At 51.8% G+C, this 15831-nt stretch overlaps 1 protein-coding gene across 8 annotated transcripts in view; it reads right to left on the bottom strand.

The window, feature by feature from the left end:
* Window positions 1-15098, bottom strand: part of TRAPPC9 (trafficking protein particle complex subunit 9) — a 386159-nt gene extending 371061 nt beyond the window's left edge. For 7 of the 8 annotated variants that reach the window (XR_009740729.1, XM_061438516.1, XM_061438519.1 and 4 more), the window contains exons 1-2: window positions 15015-15098; window positions 9009-9602 (exon numbers count right to left, since the gene is read on the bottom strand). Coding sequence is in view for 7 of the 8 variants with exons in the window: in XM_061438516.1 (XP_061294500.1) it covers window positions 9009-9592 (584 nt within the window). In the remaining variant the exon portion in view is untranslated. Of the gene's footprint in view, window positions 1-9008; window positions 9603-10545; window positions 10875-15014 lie in introns of those variants that run through there. The other variant, XM_061438517.1, reaches the window with a different exon arrangement.
* Window positions 15099-15831: the final 733 nt, after the last annotated feature.

Here is a 15831-nt window from a genome sequence, read left to right as displayed (position 1 = left end):
CTGTGGGGCCTCTCCCTCCCAAAGGTGGGCAGCGCATGGCCCATTCCCCGTGGTGTCTCCTGTTCTAAACAGAAAAGGATGCAGCCTGCAAAGGCACATTCGCCTCCTCTGCTCACATGACTGGGCTCCTAACACGCGGCAGCTTACAGACCCAACCACGACACTGACTCAACAGATTCTGAATTACACTTTTTCTTAAGAGACTTTACTCCTTTCCTGTTAGACTAAAATTTGCTTTAAAGCATCCTGTCTTACCTCTCTAAACAAAGTAAATCATTACATCTCCGAAACTTACAAAGGTGCACGTCTGCTGTAGCAAAATATAGCCCAGGACAGTTTCAAAAATAAACGGTGCAGTCATTGCGATCAGAAAGAGCTGGCTTTGAAAATACACGATTTTTGCAAAAAGAAGTCATCTAAATATGTTTATGGTATTTCATATAAAGGTTATATGATGCAACACAACAATATAAAATATTTTGAATTATATAAAAATAGAATGAATCCTAATATTTGGGAGAAAGTCTCCAAAATGCCATAAAATTCTAGCATAGACGGACATAAATTATTTCACTCTTGGGGTGCTGTGCGCCCCAAGACTGGGCCATCTCGAGATTACAAGCAATCCTGTTCATAATCCTTTGAAAAGACAGTGGGAAACACAGAAAGGAATTCTATTTCTAGTCAGCTATGCTGTGGGCAACCAAAATATTTTACGCCAATTTTGGCAGAATTTACAATAAATTCTCCTTCCAAAAAGGCATGGATCCTTTCTTTCTTCATGGATCATTTGAAAATTATGTCAGGTTTGGTTTTTTTTAAGTCTCTCTGGAAGTTCAGAGTTCTTACAAACACATTATTAGCATTGTTACACTGTGTGGCCACCGCTCATGGATATGGAAAAACAAAACATACGGGCAAACAGTATGACAAAGAAAACCACATGAGGCCACAGCAGCAAATAAATGTAAAGTCAATGCAAAATGCAAACATTCAAAACAGGTTGTAATTTGTTGTAAATTTTAAAACTAATGGTGACTTTTAAAGCCATGAGCAACAGACCTTAGGCAAAAATGTGAATATGCTCTAAATACTCCAAAGACCGACTCATGTTATTTCCTTATTCTTAACGAGTTATTAACACTAGGGCTAAAGGAACTGGAATTGAGGATTGATAGAAAAATTAATAACAACCCAATAAGCCCTCAGTCATAAAGGCCTCAAATCAATCATGACTAAAGCACAGCCACAGAGCTGCCGGCCTCCCCAGATAAAGCGAGATGCTTCCTTTCTGGAGGCACCTAACACAGCTATAAACACTGCCAAGGAGACGCTCACACCACACTGAACACTGAGGCCAAGTCAACTCAGTACACACTGAGTGATTCCCATTACTTCTGATCAGAAAGAGGAAGAAAATGTGTCGTATTTGTGTGATCTGGGTACTACTTACATGGCTCGTGGTACATTCTAATTCAAAGTCCAATTTACTTGCAAAGAAACTACATATTCAAATCCAAAGAGAAACCAGAGTTGCTCAACCACACTTTGCAACTAAAACCCAAAGGAACTCTGATGAAGGTAATCTCTTATTGCTTTTGGTATTATGTAGTCTTACAAGTATTTGCATAATTAAGTGACCGCTACAGCCCATGATTCTGGACTAGAATATTAGGGGCTGAAAAAGCCTCGATTACATGCACTGTGTAAATGCAATCACATCAACACACTGGCAGACGCCCCTTTGGTGGAGCTGAAGTTCCAAAGTAGACAACTCTACCCTGTGCGTGCTAAGCCGCTTTAGTCGTGTCTGACTCTGCGCGACCTCGTGGACTGCAGCCTGCCAGGCTCCTCTGTCCACGGACAGCTCTAACTAGAACATGAGAAAGGCAGAGTTCTGTACTGGATTTCAGATGCTGCACGGGCCATTAACTGACGCTGAATCTCACCTTGCGAAATCTGAACATCAATAGTTAACGCCGGTTTTCTCCATCTGAACTCTTTTATGCTAACACTGGATATTAAACCCTCGCTCCATAAAGAGAGCCCCAGCCTACCCTGCAGAAGAGTTAGGTTCTGTTGAGGACAGCTGATCAAGGGAGGCCTGGACAGCTTCCACCACACACTGAGAATGATCGAAGGATGACTGCACCTGTGCGTCCTCTGCAAGCATGTCACCACCGGAGGAGCGGGGCCAACACTCGCTCTGGGGTGCAAAGCACACAGGTGCTGCCCAACCATCAGACACGGCTGAGCTCCGTGAGACAGACCTGCGGCCCCCAAGCCTGAGGCTTTCTCTGAGAGGCTCAAACTGGTCCACTTGACCCTCCAGACACAACAGGGAGGTAACAGGATTAGGAGAGAGAGCACACCCTGCGGGCTGAAAAGGCCTGAATCCGGCTCTAGCATTCACTAGCCCTGTGATGCTGAGCTGGTGGCTTCACCTCTCTGAGAATGCTCCACACTCTGCAAAAGGGGGCTGCCACCCCCACCTCAGATGGCATCCATGTGGCGTGAATGGAATATGGGGGCGGGGGAGTGCCTGACATAGAACCTTGCTAGCTTCCCACACCCGCCCTTCTCCCCTTTTAAACTGGCATACTCCCCCTAACAAGTATCAAGCCTCTGGGACAGACTGTCTTATTCATCTTTGTATCCACCACAGTAGGATCAAAAAAGAACTGCTTCCTCCATAGTAACTATCAGTGTTCTTAGGAGATCTGGGTTTAAGCCTATTTTGAGAGGAAAGACTATTCCGGAACTACCCACAATCTTTCCGCACGGCAGCCCCTCCTCCCAGCATGCATCCTTTCTGTCATCAGATCCCTGGTGTGAACTGCTCGTGTCCACTGAACCCGCCGGGGGCTCTACACCTCTCCAGGCCTTCCCCCCCACCTCAAGGGTGAGCGTGACCCACCTTCTCCGCCCTCCCATGCCACTCCAGCTCCAGCTTCCTCCATCTGCTGCCACAGCATCTTCCTAAGATGCACATCTGTCTTTCCCTTCTGACTTTTTTAAGAGGCTGCCCCACCTCCCAGGCCCTAAGGGTAAATGGCAGCTGCTACTAAAACCCCAAACACCGCAAAAAGAAAGTGAAAGTGAAAGTCGCTCAACCATGTCTGACTTTGTGACCCCATGGACTATACAGTCCACAGAATTCTCCAGGCCAGAATACTGGAGTGGGTAGCCGTTCCCTTCTCTAGAGCATCTTCCCAACCCAGGGACTGAACCCAGATCTCCCACATTGCAGACAGATTCTTTACCAGCTGAGCCACCAGGGAAGCCCACCACACAAAACCTCCATGACCCTTGACCCTCCAACCTTGTCTCAGCCCTGGACCTTCAGTCTACACTCTCTGGACGCGCTCCCCCCATTCACGGTTTTGAGCACACGCTGAAACTGACAACCCCCGATGCACGCCTCGAGCCCAGCTCCGTCACCTGAGCCCCAGGCTCTTTGAAACCATCACTTGAATGTTGACTGGCTTCTGAAAAACACATTTACCACTTACTCTGGAACCCAACCACCAGCAGGTACTCCCAGTTTCAGTAACGGTCTCAAACTTCCATTTTAGCTAACAGCCCCAGGACACGCCCAGCTGTCTGAGTCAAAACCCTGATGTCATATTTGACTTCCCCTGTCCCTCACCCGACCCCTGCGCTGTCATCAGTCCTGCCATTTCTATCTCAAAGTATATTTCAGCTCTGGTTCCAAGGGACCCGGACCCAGCCAGCTCAGAGCAAGTATGTGCTGAGTCACAGTCCTCCAAAGGGTGCTCCCTGAAAAGGGACGTGTTCCCTGGCACCAGCCACGTAGGAAGGCACTTGAGTCTCTTATAGGAGGCCCAGGAAAAAAGACTCATGGTTCTCCCACGGTCTGAACTTTGAAGGGTCCATGGTCTGGGAGAGTCCCTGGTTAGTGGACACATCCACCAGTGAGCAGGTGAGAGTGCAGGAATCGAGGCAAGGCTTCAGTCACTGCCATCCCCGGGCCCTGCGAGCCACAGGAAAGGCCCTGCGTCCAGGGCACTGCCCAGCCATCACAGGATCCCACCCTGCGTTTCCCAACCACACGCCCTCGACCTGTCCTTACCACACTTCCTTCTGTTTTGCAGCCCCCCGACCCCAGGATGGGTTGGACCCTTTCAGGAATCTGGCCTTTCTCAAGTGAGACAAAGTCAACAAAAAATGAAAGTGTCCACATTTGGACCAGACCCTTGAAGGAGAAACAAAGCCTCCTGGCCAGCACAGCGATGGCAGCAAAACCCCTCCCCAGGAGATGAGATGACCAGGGCAAGAATGCAAGGTCCCCAATCAGCCAAGGCATCTCCCTTCACGGCTGACTGTGTGTGCTGGGGGTCTACCACCACCAGTTAATGACATGCCCATCAGGGGTGGCCGTGAGCCTCAACAAATACACAACCAGCTATTTCTTACCGACATGGGTTAAAAGTAAAGGCTGGTACAGGTAGGGCCTGTCCGTATGCTAAGCTAAACCACAGACCTGGCTAAAGCAGAGAGGAAGCCATGGTCACCTGTACAGGTCCTTGTGCCCATCAGATCCAAAGCAGCTAGCGATTTAGGAGAAGGGCATATTTCCCCGATCCCCAGGAAAACTGCCCTTATAAAGGTAAATGCCCTTTAGCAGACTAGCCTCTGCCCTTTTATGACAGAAAGTCACTGGGACAAAGTAAATGGCACAAGCAACGTGAGCGTGAAAGAAGACCTGGTGACTGCTCCCTCCAGCAGCATCCCTCCACGGCCAGCTTCGTCCAAGGCGGGCGTGTCTTCACCGGCAACCGCTGGCCAGTAAGCACCGTCATGCATACACAGCGACAGCCAAGAATCGCGTGCCTGGCACGTTTGTTTGAAAGCCAGGGTCAAGCAAGGTGCAGCAGACTTTGTCTTTCCAAGTTAAAATATTCCAGGAAAAACCCCTTGCAGCCACTTAAATCAACTAGCATCTCACTTCCTCAAACAAAAAAAACAAAAACAAAAAAAAATTAAAGTGCTCATTTGTCACCAAATGTGAGACCAAACAGGTTCCCCAAAGCAAGAATTTGGACAGCTATCGAAGGCCAGTGGGTTATGTGCTAAAAAAGCAAAAAGAATTCAAAAATAAAACGATGACCAGGATGAGACATGGATCAAGGCAGCAGTTAGGTTTCAGTTTTCTAAAGCGATCAGGCGGTGAGGCGGCAGCAGAGGGGGAGTCTGGCTATTTCCAGGGCAACCCGTGCACAGCCTACCTTTTCAGACCCAACAACACACTCACAGGGCGGTATGAGAGAAAAAAAACAAAGGAAAAGAAAAGAAAGAGGAACAGCGAAAATTAGAAACACACCAGAACAAAAACAACTTTGACAGCACGTTCAAGAACCGACATGGGCTCTGATGAGGCCGGGGCACGTGTGGACGGACGGTAAACGCCCCCGCTCCCTCCCTCCCTCGGCTCTGGGGAAGGCTGGGCCTGCGGCTGGAGGCACCTGCCGCGGAGCCCGTCCACGTGGTCAGAGAGGTCCGTGCTTCAGACCAAAACTCCACCTACATTTGGACATTTCCTCCCGAGCTACAAATGCGATCCCCTTTCAGGCTGGGCTCTTCCTGTCACTCCTACCGGGAGCTGCGGGAGACACTGTGGCTCTAGGCTCTGTTCCTGAACTGAATCACTGTCTTGAAAATGAGACAACTGAGACCCGTGGTGGCGACAAGGGACACACAGTGACCCTGGAGGCAAACGCTTCCGCTGAGGTCGCTGGCGTCATGATCTCACCGGAGTCCACACGATGGCTGAGTGTTCATGGGGGCAGTGAGAGCCGAATGGGCCCACCGGGAGGGAGGGAGGTTTCGTTCGCTGCTGACTTTCCGGCACACGGAGGCTCTGGGTAAACACCTTGGGACAGGATTGGCCACCATGTGCCAAGCACGTGTCCTGAATCGAGTTCCTCCCGCCAGACTGTGAGCAGAGATCCCAAGAGGCAAAACAGGCATTCTCAACATTTCGGCCTGCAGACCTTTGGGTCCACAACCTCAAGAAGTTGATGATCAAAAATGTCCCTTGGGGCCTCGTGTGACAAGGAGAAGGCAGCGGTCGAGGGGTCGGGGCCCTCAGCTTTGGTTGCTCACCCACGAGTCTGTCCTGCTGTTGCCACAGGCACTAAGATTTGGGGAATGCAGGTACACGCACGGGCCCACCTTGTCAGGGACCATTACCTCGGCACAGACCCCACCTGACACCTGGGGCTCAGTAGGAGGTGACAGGTGAGTTGAGGGGCTGGCCGGAGTAGGTCTGGTGGGTCTGAATGGATCTAAGTGGGTCTGAGCTGGTCTGGTGGGTCTGAGTGGGTCTGAGTAGATCTGAGTGGGTCTGAGTGGGTCTGAGTGGTCTGGTAGGCCTGAGTGGGTCTGAGTAGATGTGAGTGGGTCTGGGTGGGTCTGGTTGGGTCCGAGTGGGTCTGGTGGGCCTGAGTAGATCTGAGTGAGTCTGAGTGGATCTGGTGGGTCTGAGTGGGTCTGGAGGGTCTGAGTGGGTCTGATCTGAGTGCATCTGAGTGGATCTTAGTGGGTCTGAGTGGGTCTGGTAGGTCTGAGTGGGTCTGAGTGGGTCTGGTGGGTCTGAGTGGGGCTGAGTGGGTCTGAATGGGTCTGAGTGGGTCTGGTAGGTCTGGGTGGGTCTGAGTGGGTCTGGTGGGTCTGGGTGGGTCTGAGTGGGTCTGGTGGGTCTGGTGGATCTGAGTGGGTCTGGTGGGTCTGGGTGGGTCTGGGTGGGTCTGAGTGGGTCTGGTGGGTCTGGGTGGGTCTGGTGGGTCTGAGTGGGTCTGAGTGGGTCTGATCTGAGTGGGTTTGGTGGGTCTGAGTGGGTCTGGTGGGTCTGAGTGGGCCTGGTGGGTCTGAGTGGATCTTAGTGGGTCTGAGTGGGTCTGGTAGGTCTGAGTGGGTCTGGTGGGTCTGAGTGGGTCTGAGTGGGTCTGGTGGGTCTGAGTGGGTCTGGTAGGTCTGAGTGGATCTGAGTGGGTCTGGTGGGTCTGGGTGGGTCTGAGTGGGTCTGAGTGAGTCTGATCTGAGTGGATCTGAGTGGATCTGAGAGGGTCTGAGTGGATCTTAGTGGGTCTGATAGGTCTGAGTGGGTCTGAGTGGGTCTGATCTGAGTGGATCTGAGTGGGTCTGGTGGGTCTGGGTGGGTCTGGGTGGGTCTGAGTGGGTCTGGTGGGTCTGAGTGGGTCTGAGTGGGTCTGATCTGAGTGGGTTTGGTGGGTTTGAGTGGGTCTGGGTGGGTCTGAGTGGGTCTGGTGGGTCTGGTGGGTCTGAGTGGGTCTGAGTGGGTCTGGTGGGTCTGGTGGGTCTGAGTGGGTCTGAGTGGGTCTGGTGGGTCTGGGTAGGTCTGGTGGGTCTGAGTGGGTCTGAGTGGGTCTGATCTGAGTGGGTCTGGTGGGTCTGAGTGGGTCTGGTGGGTCTGAGTGGGTCTGAGTGGGTCTGGAGGGTCTGAGTGGGTCTGAGTGGGTCTGGTGGGTCTGAGTGGGTCTGAGTGGGTCTGGTGGGTCTGAGTGGCTCTGAGTGGGTCTGGTGGGTCTGGTGGGTCTGAGTGGGTCTGCTGGATCTGGAGGGTCTGGAGGGTCTGGTGGATCTGGAGGGTCTGGTGCAGGCAGCTCTGCCCCTTGGTGGTGCCCGGGCTCGTAAACCTTGCCACCTGGGCACAAGGAGCAGGAGGGCAGGGCGGGCATGGTGACAACAGGGTCATGCGAGCAGCAAGTACAGCTGTGGGTGTGACACGCCCTGACCTTCCTGAGGCCACACAACGAGTCCGGGTGCGGGAGGGAGGCCCCTCCAGACCCTGCCAGGCACCACCTCCAGGGGCGGCCCAGGGCCTCTGGGCCTCTCCCCGCAGAGCTGGCCTGGACTTCTTCACTTGGCTCTCTGACATCTTTTCCTCTAACTTATCAACAACCAGAAAGTCGGGTTCGACCTCCGTGAGTTCAGGAAACCCTGAGCACCTACTCTGCAGTGGACACGGCGGCGCCCACACCATGCCCTCCATCCTCGCCTGCGGGACCAGCACGTGAGCTCTGCAGAGGACGGGAGAGGCTCAGCGCCCCAGGCGGCAGTGCTCCTGCCAGTGAGGGGACCACATCTCTGCTCTCTTCTGTGGGAGCATCGCGGGGAAATGGAGCAGAGGGCAAGCAGGGACCCCGCAGAGCTCATCTGCAATTCTGATGACTGCAGCACAGGGCTAACATGAGGACCGAGTGAACCCTGTGACGCAGAGACCATGAACACGCTGTCCTCTGCACCAGGAGCTCTTTTAGGAGTCTCTGCAGTGGTTCTGATATTCTAAGTGGGGGACCTGGCGCCAGGGCATCTGGCAGGAGGAGGGGCCTGGCCTGGGAGGCAGGAGGCATGGGCCCAGCTCCAGCCCAGCAGGCTGGAGTTCTGCTGCCTCTGGGGCTCAGCACCCACTCTACACACAGAAGGGGTGAGGCTGAATAACAGTCTTCACAACGCGTCCTGGGGCAGCGCTGTCCAATAGGAATAAGATGCAAGCCACATGAATGAAGCTTTCCAGCTGCCACATTTAAAAAGGTAAAAAACAAACACTTGCAACTGATTTTAATAATGGTCTTTGTTTGATCTCATATATGTAAAACATTATCATTTTGACGTGCAATTAAAAAAAAAACACTAAGTCCACATTCTTCTTCCCAGACTGTCTCAGCACCTGTCCTGCCTTTTACCCTCAGCCCATCTCATCTCAGCTCAGCCTCCTCTACTGTCCTAGTGACAGTGGCTACCCTCTGGACAGCCACTCCAGGGGTCCCACCGGGGGGTCTGGGCTAAAAAGGGAGAGTTAAGTGTCACACTAACCCTAAAAGGATCTCCCCCAACCAAAGTCTGTCCCACTCAATTTTAGAAAGTCTGAAACCCAGTGGACTGCACCCTTCCCCCGCCACCATTGCAGGGAACCCTCCCACTTGCTCCTCCCTTTCTGGAGCCTGGGCTCCAGGCTGACTTACCTACTGTCTGTGTCCAGCCCCACGAAGTCCTTCTTCTCGAAGGGGACACAGAGGAGCGGGATCTTGTCCCCGGACTTGTCCGTGGCCCTGTCCAGGCGCTTGGACTCGAGCACGATGAACAGCGACTCCACGAAGTCCTCGATGCGCTTCTCCACCGTCGCGCAGTCCTCGTAGCTGGGGTAGAAGGCCACGTCGGTACGCGGCTGCTCCGCGATCTCCCCTTGCAGCCCGAACACGAAGAGGCGCGAGTCATACAGCGTGGAGCCATAGATTTCCTTCTGCACGTGGAACTTCTCGAAGGTCTGCGGCCAGTCCTTGGCCGAGAAGCAATCGGTGATGGTGATGAGGCCCACAACCTTGCGGTGGGTCTGGAAGTCGCCCCATTCGCTGTTTTCGGGCGGGTAGTGGTGCCGGTAGCGGATGTAGAGCGCGCGCTGCGAGTCGCGCACGCTGATCTGGCTCACCGACGAGATCCTCTTGTAGATCCTGAAGAAGTTCTCCTCCGAGACGATCCCCACGGGCTGGACCACCACGAGGAGAGTCTGGTGGTCCTCGGCGCACTGCATGTAGTCAGGGACGCTCATGGTGAAGACCCTGCCCAGAGAGAAGAAGGGGTTCTGAGGCTGCGCACGGGTTTTGCAGGCTGCCTCCCACTCCGGCACGCGGGGATGCCCGCGTCCCCCAGCTGGAAGACCGGCCGAGCCCCAAGCCAAGCGGCGAGGTACCGTTTGTCCTCGGGGGTTCTGCGTGCCGCTACTATAGTTCTTACCACAGTACCCTGCTCCTAGAGCAAGCTTGGAGCCCCTGCAGTTTAAAAGGAGCCTCTCAGGTTTTCCATTCCCAGTACCTCAGCAGACATGGGTGTGGAGTCAGTGCTCAAAGAAGGGTGAATAAATGAAGGAAGGAAGGAATTGCTTCCTCAGCCTCTCAGCAGAAATCATGAGGATTTCGCAGTGGAATCAGAAGAGCAGGACTCTACTCCAGGCCACCTGAGCTCCTGAGCTGAAAACTAATGGGGGGAATATAAAACTTGCCTTCTAAGAAGATATCTGGATTAAGGAAGGGTGCAAACTGCAAAGTGCCAAGCACAGTGTGCGACAGAAGGAGGAACTACACACCGTTACCATCCCTCATTTCATAAACCGAGTTTCCTTGGGAGAGTTTTTATAACCTTGCTGTGCCAATTTTGACAGATATAAAAAGAAAACAGCATCAACTATCCTCCAGTAATTATTTTTTTAAAAGAGGAAGAAAGAAAGCAATATTACCTGATTCTCAGTGCTGTTGAGGAATTCAGTTAGATAACCCGTACGAAAGCATCTGGCCCATAGGAGTTAATAAATGTTTGTTAAATGAATGGTCAAACAAGCAGATGAATGCTGCCCCATCCACAGAGCATCTTAATACCACTGCCTGGAAATCTGAATCCCCGTGCCACCCCAACTCCACACTAGCCATGTCAGTGACCCAGACAAGCCTGTGTGCTTCTCTAAGCCCCAGTTTAATCGTGAATAAAAATGTGGATAATAAGACAAACCTCAACGGATTAGTGAGTCAGTACTCTGGTTTCAATACTGTACTGTAACTTTGCAAGATGGAGGTTGTTGTTCAGTCGCGAGGTCGTGTGTGACTCTTTCCACCCCATGGACTGCAGCACGCCCAACTTCCAAGTCGTTCACTATCTCCTGGTTTGCTCAGATTCGTGTCCATTGAGTCAATGATGCCAATCAACCATCTCATCCTCTGCAGGACGGTACCATTAAGGGAAACTGGGCAAAGGGTCCACAAGCTCTCTCAACATTCACACTGTTATGCACCCATCTCCTGAATGTGTTCACCTTTGCCAACTGAAGCTCTGTCCCCATTAAACACTAATTCCCATCCCTTCAACCCCAGTCCCAGTCCCACCATCTACGTCCTGTCTGTATGAGTCAGACCGTTCTAGGCACGTCACCTCAGTGGAACCGTGCTGTGACTGGCTCATTTCACTTAGCACAATGTCTTCAAGGTTCATCTGTGTTGTAGCATGTATCAGAATGTCCTTATTTAATGCTGAATAATATTCCCTGGAATAGTATATACATTTATGTATAAAGGTATATAACACAGTTTATTTATTCATTCATTGAAAGTCATTTGGGTTGTTCCTAACTTGGGCTACTATGAATAATACTATTATAAACATGGGTATACAGACAAAATGTTTTAAGTATAAAAACCACCATATTTGCAAAGATGTAGATATAGATGTAGATGCAAAGGTAACTCCTATTTGACAGGTGGGCGTGTAGACTGGTACGTCCCGGGCCCGGCAACTGCCTTGCTAAAGGAACTCTGGCATGTGGTGGGCAGGTTTATAGAAGCAAGACCTGGAGAAAACAAAGCTGTCCACTGTTAGGAGGCTGGGTAACTAAAGTGTGGTCTTTTAACACAACAGAATACTTCGAACAGTGAAAATGAACGACCTAGAGGAACAAAGATGAGTCTCAAAAACATGATGGGCAAACAAAGCAGGTTATGGATTAATACAGGCAATACCATTCCACTTATGTAAAGTTTAGCAGGCAACACTAAACAATGTGTTGTTTACACATATGGTAAAATTATAAAGAAAAAGATAAATGTGGACAGTGGTTACTTGGGTGCAAAGAGGATGCAATTTGAAAGCGAAGCCGCAGGGCTGCAGAAGTAGCAGTGGTGTTCTGTCTCTTAAGCTGGATGGCAGACCCACGGGTGCTCGTCTTGCCCTTCTTTAAACTGTACATAAACGTCCAACGTTTCACAGAAGAGTTAAAAAAGGAAGAAGATCCTATGGGGAGGGAGGTTCAAGAGGGAGGGGACATCTATACCTGTGGCTGATTCATATTGATGTATGGCAGAAACCAACACAATATTGTAAAGCAATTATCCTTCAACTCAAAATAAATAAAATTTTTTTAAAAAAGGAAGAAGATCCAACTTCAAAAAGCTTACAGAGTGGATCTCAGCACGTTGGCTAGTTTCGGGGCCTGGCCCCAGCTCTTCTCCTCTATCAGGAGATGATTCTGCTGATCCCAAAACACCCTGCTTCTATGAGCAAAGAAGTTGCTGCACAAAAAAGGCACATGAGTTACAGGTGTAGATCTGCCTGAAGACAGGTGGCCTGTGGATCTCAGACACAGTTTGAGGATAGGAGGTGTTCAATTTCTCTGGTCTGAGGTAAAATGAGAAAAATACAAATAATGTTTAAGTGTTCCATAAAACTAAACTTAGTATGTGTCTTATGAATGTTAACTATTATTGTTATTTATTCTTAGATTTGGAGAAGAAAATGGCAACCCACTCCAGTATTCTTGCCTGGAGAATCCTATGGACAGAGGAGCCTGGTGGGCTGTAGTCCTTGGGGTCGCAAAGAGTCGGACATGACTGAGCGACTAAGCACATTCTTAGGTTATGAACTTTCTCATTTTTTTGCTGTTAAAACATCCTTTTTTGGGGAGAGTCAGGGGACTTCCCTAGCGATCCAGTAGTTAAGACTCCTCGCTTCCAAGGCAGGGGGTGTGGGTTTGATCCCTGGTTATGGAACTAAGATCCCATTTGCCTCGGGCTGCAACCAAAAAAAAAAGTTCTGATTTTTTTTTTTCCCCAAAATGGCCAAACCACACGACTTTGTAGGATCTTAGTTCCCCAACCTGAAACTGAACCTGGGCCAGGGCAGTGAAAGCACCCAGCCTTAACCACTGGACCACCAAAAAACTCCCAAACACTCTTGCTTTTATAAAACAATAGCGAGAGTAGTTGGCACCAGTTTTCCATCATACTATCTGGGCAAAAATAAAAACTGACGAACGTTTTCCCTGAAGGAGCTCACTATCAGCAAAGTTCTTGTTCACCTTTGCCACAGATTCAAAATATGCAACTAACACTGGAATAAATTTGTCTCATATAAGGTGGGAATAGGAAATTGCACTAGGCACTTTACAATCTATCAGATCATATTCAGACTCCCCAACAATCAAGAAACAAGCATTCCTATCTTCAGCCTTACAGATAAGAACCAGGCTCAGTCATTTGCTCAAGGTCTCCTCATCTGTAAGTGGCAAACTGGCTGCACAGTCCATGTTTTTCCACTGGTTTCTTCAAGGGAGAAAGAATCTAATGAAATGAGCCCTGGCATTGAGTCAGCTCTGGTGTCTGAGACTCCAGTTCAGTCCAGTCGCTCAGTCGTGTCCGACTCTTTGCGACCCCATGGACTGCAGCACGCCGAGCTTCCCTGTCCATCACCAATTAGTCTGAGACTAATCTAATACGAATATTAAAACATTAAGAATATATTTCTTCAGGGACTCCCCGGTGGTCCAGTAGCTATGACTCTGCACTCCCAATGCAGGGAGCCTGGGTCTGATCCCTGGTTGGGGAATTAGATCCCACATGCCGCAACCAAGAGCTCCACACTGTAACTATAGATCATGCTGCAAGGAAGATCTAGGACTCCACATGCGGCAACTAAGACCCAGTGCAGCCAAATAAATAAATATTTATTTTAAAAAAGAATATATTTCTCCAACTTGGTATTTCCTCAAAAAGTTAAACATAGAGTTGCCATATAAACAGCAGTTCCACTCCTAGGTATATACCAAAGAGATTTGAAAATACACGTCCACACAAAAAGTAGTACACGAACATTCATGGCAGTATTATTCATAATAGCCAAAAAGTGGAAACAAGAGAGACTTCTATCACCTGATAAACGGATAAACAAAATGCAGTCTATCCGTATAACAGAATACTACTCAGCCATAAACAGTACTAACATTGCTACAACATGGGTGAACCCTGAAAACATTATGCTGAGTTAAAGAAGCCAGGCACAAAAGACCACAAATTGCATGATTCTATTTACATGAAATGCCCCAAATATGCAACTCCTTGGAGACAGAGAGTAAGTTTGTGGCTGTCGCGGGTGCAGGAGGGGAGACTGACAACGGGTATGGAATTTCTATTTGAAGTGATGAAAATGGTCTGGATTAATAATGGTTGCACAACTGGGAATACACTGAAAACCACTTAAGTGTACAATTTAAATGGGTGGACTTTACCGTATTCACATTCTCTCAATAAAGCTGTTACTTGATAAAATATTTCTTAACTATTTTTCCCTCTATTCCACTGGACAGCCCTACAATTTAAGAAAAAACCTGGCCAAGGGATCTTTAAGGACTGCAAGATTCCTGGGTCTCCAGCATCATGTCTCTAGTGCTGTTATTTCATACTAGGGAACACTAGCTGGGCCGGACTAGGAAGAGACTGTAACTACCTTTTCAAAATCGCCAGTTGCCTTTAAACTGGGTGGGGAGGAGCAGACAAGACGGAGGAGGAGGTCACAGCCTTCTGCTCATTTTTAACTAACCCGAGCCTGCGTTCGGCACTGTGGATCCCTCTGTAAGAACAAGTGGAATCCACAAGCACCCCACCCTGACACCAGCACACTCAGCGTGGAAAGGCGTTCGCGCGGGGCAGATGGATTGGGGGCGGAGACCCAGGCGGGCACCGGCTCTGCATTTCCGAGACTCGGCCGAGTGAAGCTGGACTTGACAATTTCGGGAGCTCAACCGCGGGAGACTGTGCCTGACGCCGCCGCGGGGGATCTGAGCCACTTAGAACCCAGAGGAGATAGAGGAAGAGAGGAAACCGAGAGCCAGGCGGTCCCAGCCGCGTCCGCAGACCCCCTGTCGGGGCCGGGGGCCGGGGGCCGGGGAGGGGCCGGGGACGGCCGGCGCCCGCGGAGGGGAGGCTGGGCCGGGCCCGAGAGGCGGCAGGTGCGGGCCGGGGCGGGACGGGCGCGGGCGCGGACGGGGGAGGCCGGGCCACCGGGCCGGGGCAGGTGGCCGCGGCAGGTGCGGGCGGAGTCGAGCCCCTCCGCAGGAAACACGCTGCCCGGCGCCCCAGCGCGCGCCGTGACCCACGGACAGCCCTCCCGAGGCCGGCCCGGTCCCCTGCCCAGGGGCACCCCCTTCTTGCACTTACGCAGCCGGGGCCCCGGGCCCGGAGCAGGTGCCAACAGCGGGAAGGGCGGCGGGGCCGGACAGCCTCTGCGGCCGCTCCCCGGGCTCGGAGCTGGAGCTTCCGACTGGCGGCCGGGCCGGCGCCGCCCCTGCGCATGCGCGAAGCCGGTCCCGGGCCCGGAGGCCCGCGCCAGGTTTTAGGGGCGACGCGGGCCCCGCGAGGGAGGGGCGAGGGGGACGGCCGGGGGAGGGGAGGAGGAGTGAGGTGGTCGCCGGGGGCAGGGAGGGGAGGGAGACGAAGGGAGAAGGGCGGGAGGGGAGCAGCTGTGACGGAGAGGAGAACTGTGGCTCCTGGGGCCGCGCACCCAAAAGGAAGCGCCAAGTCCTGCCTCTGCGCCCCTTTCCCCGCTCTCAGGGCGCGCAGCTCAAATTTTCTGCCCTTTGCAGCCCACGCCCCTGCAAAGCCCCTACCGGATCACGATCCCAGCGCCCGCGCCGAGCCGGGCTTCCAGTCGCTCCGGGGATCAAGCACCAGCAGGCGTGGTAGCGATGCTTAGAGCTACCTTGGGGCGAGAATAAGTTCCCCTTTTACTGTCTGGGAGACGATTCAGGGTGCCTCCCGGGCCTGACTTAACTGCTTGGTCACACACAGGGGCTGGGCGGGGATGAGGAGGTCAGAGCCGGAGCCTGGAGCAGACTGCCCGAGGGCAGATGCCTGGTCCCCACCGCTCCTGGGAAAACCACTCCAGACTCTAGAGGTCCGGTCAAGGGCTCGGAATAAGCCCCCGGGTGTGGAACGGCTGTCATAGTTGCTGCACACAGCTGTCTAGGTAGGGCAG

Source organism: Bos javanicus, chromosome 14, assembly GCF_032452875.1.
Source record: "Bos javanicus breed banteng chromosome 14, ARS-OSU_banteng_1.0, whole genome shotgun sequence".
NCBI lineage: Eukaryota > Metazoa > Chordata > Mammalia > Artiodactyla > Bovidae > Bos > Bos javanicus.
This window is presented reverse-complemented; position numbering and strand designations above follow the sequence as displayed.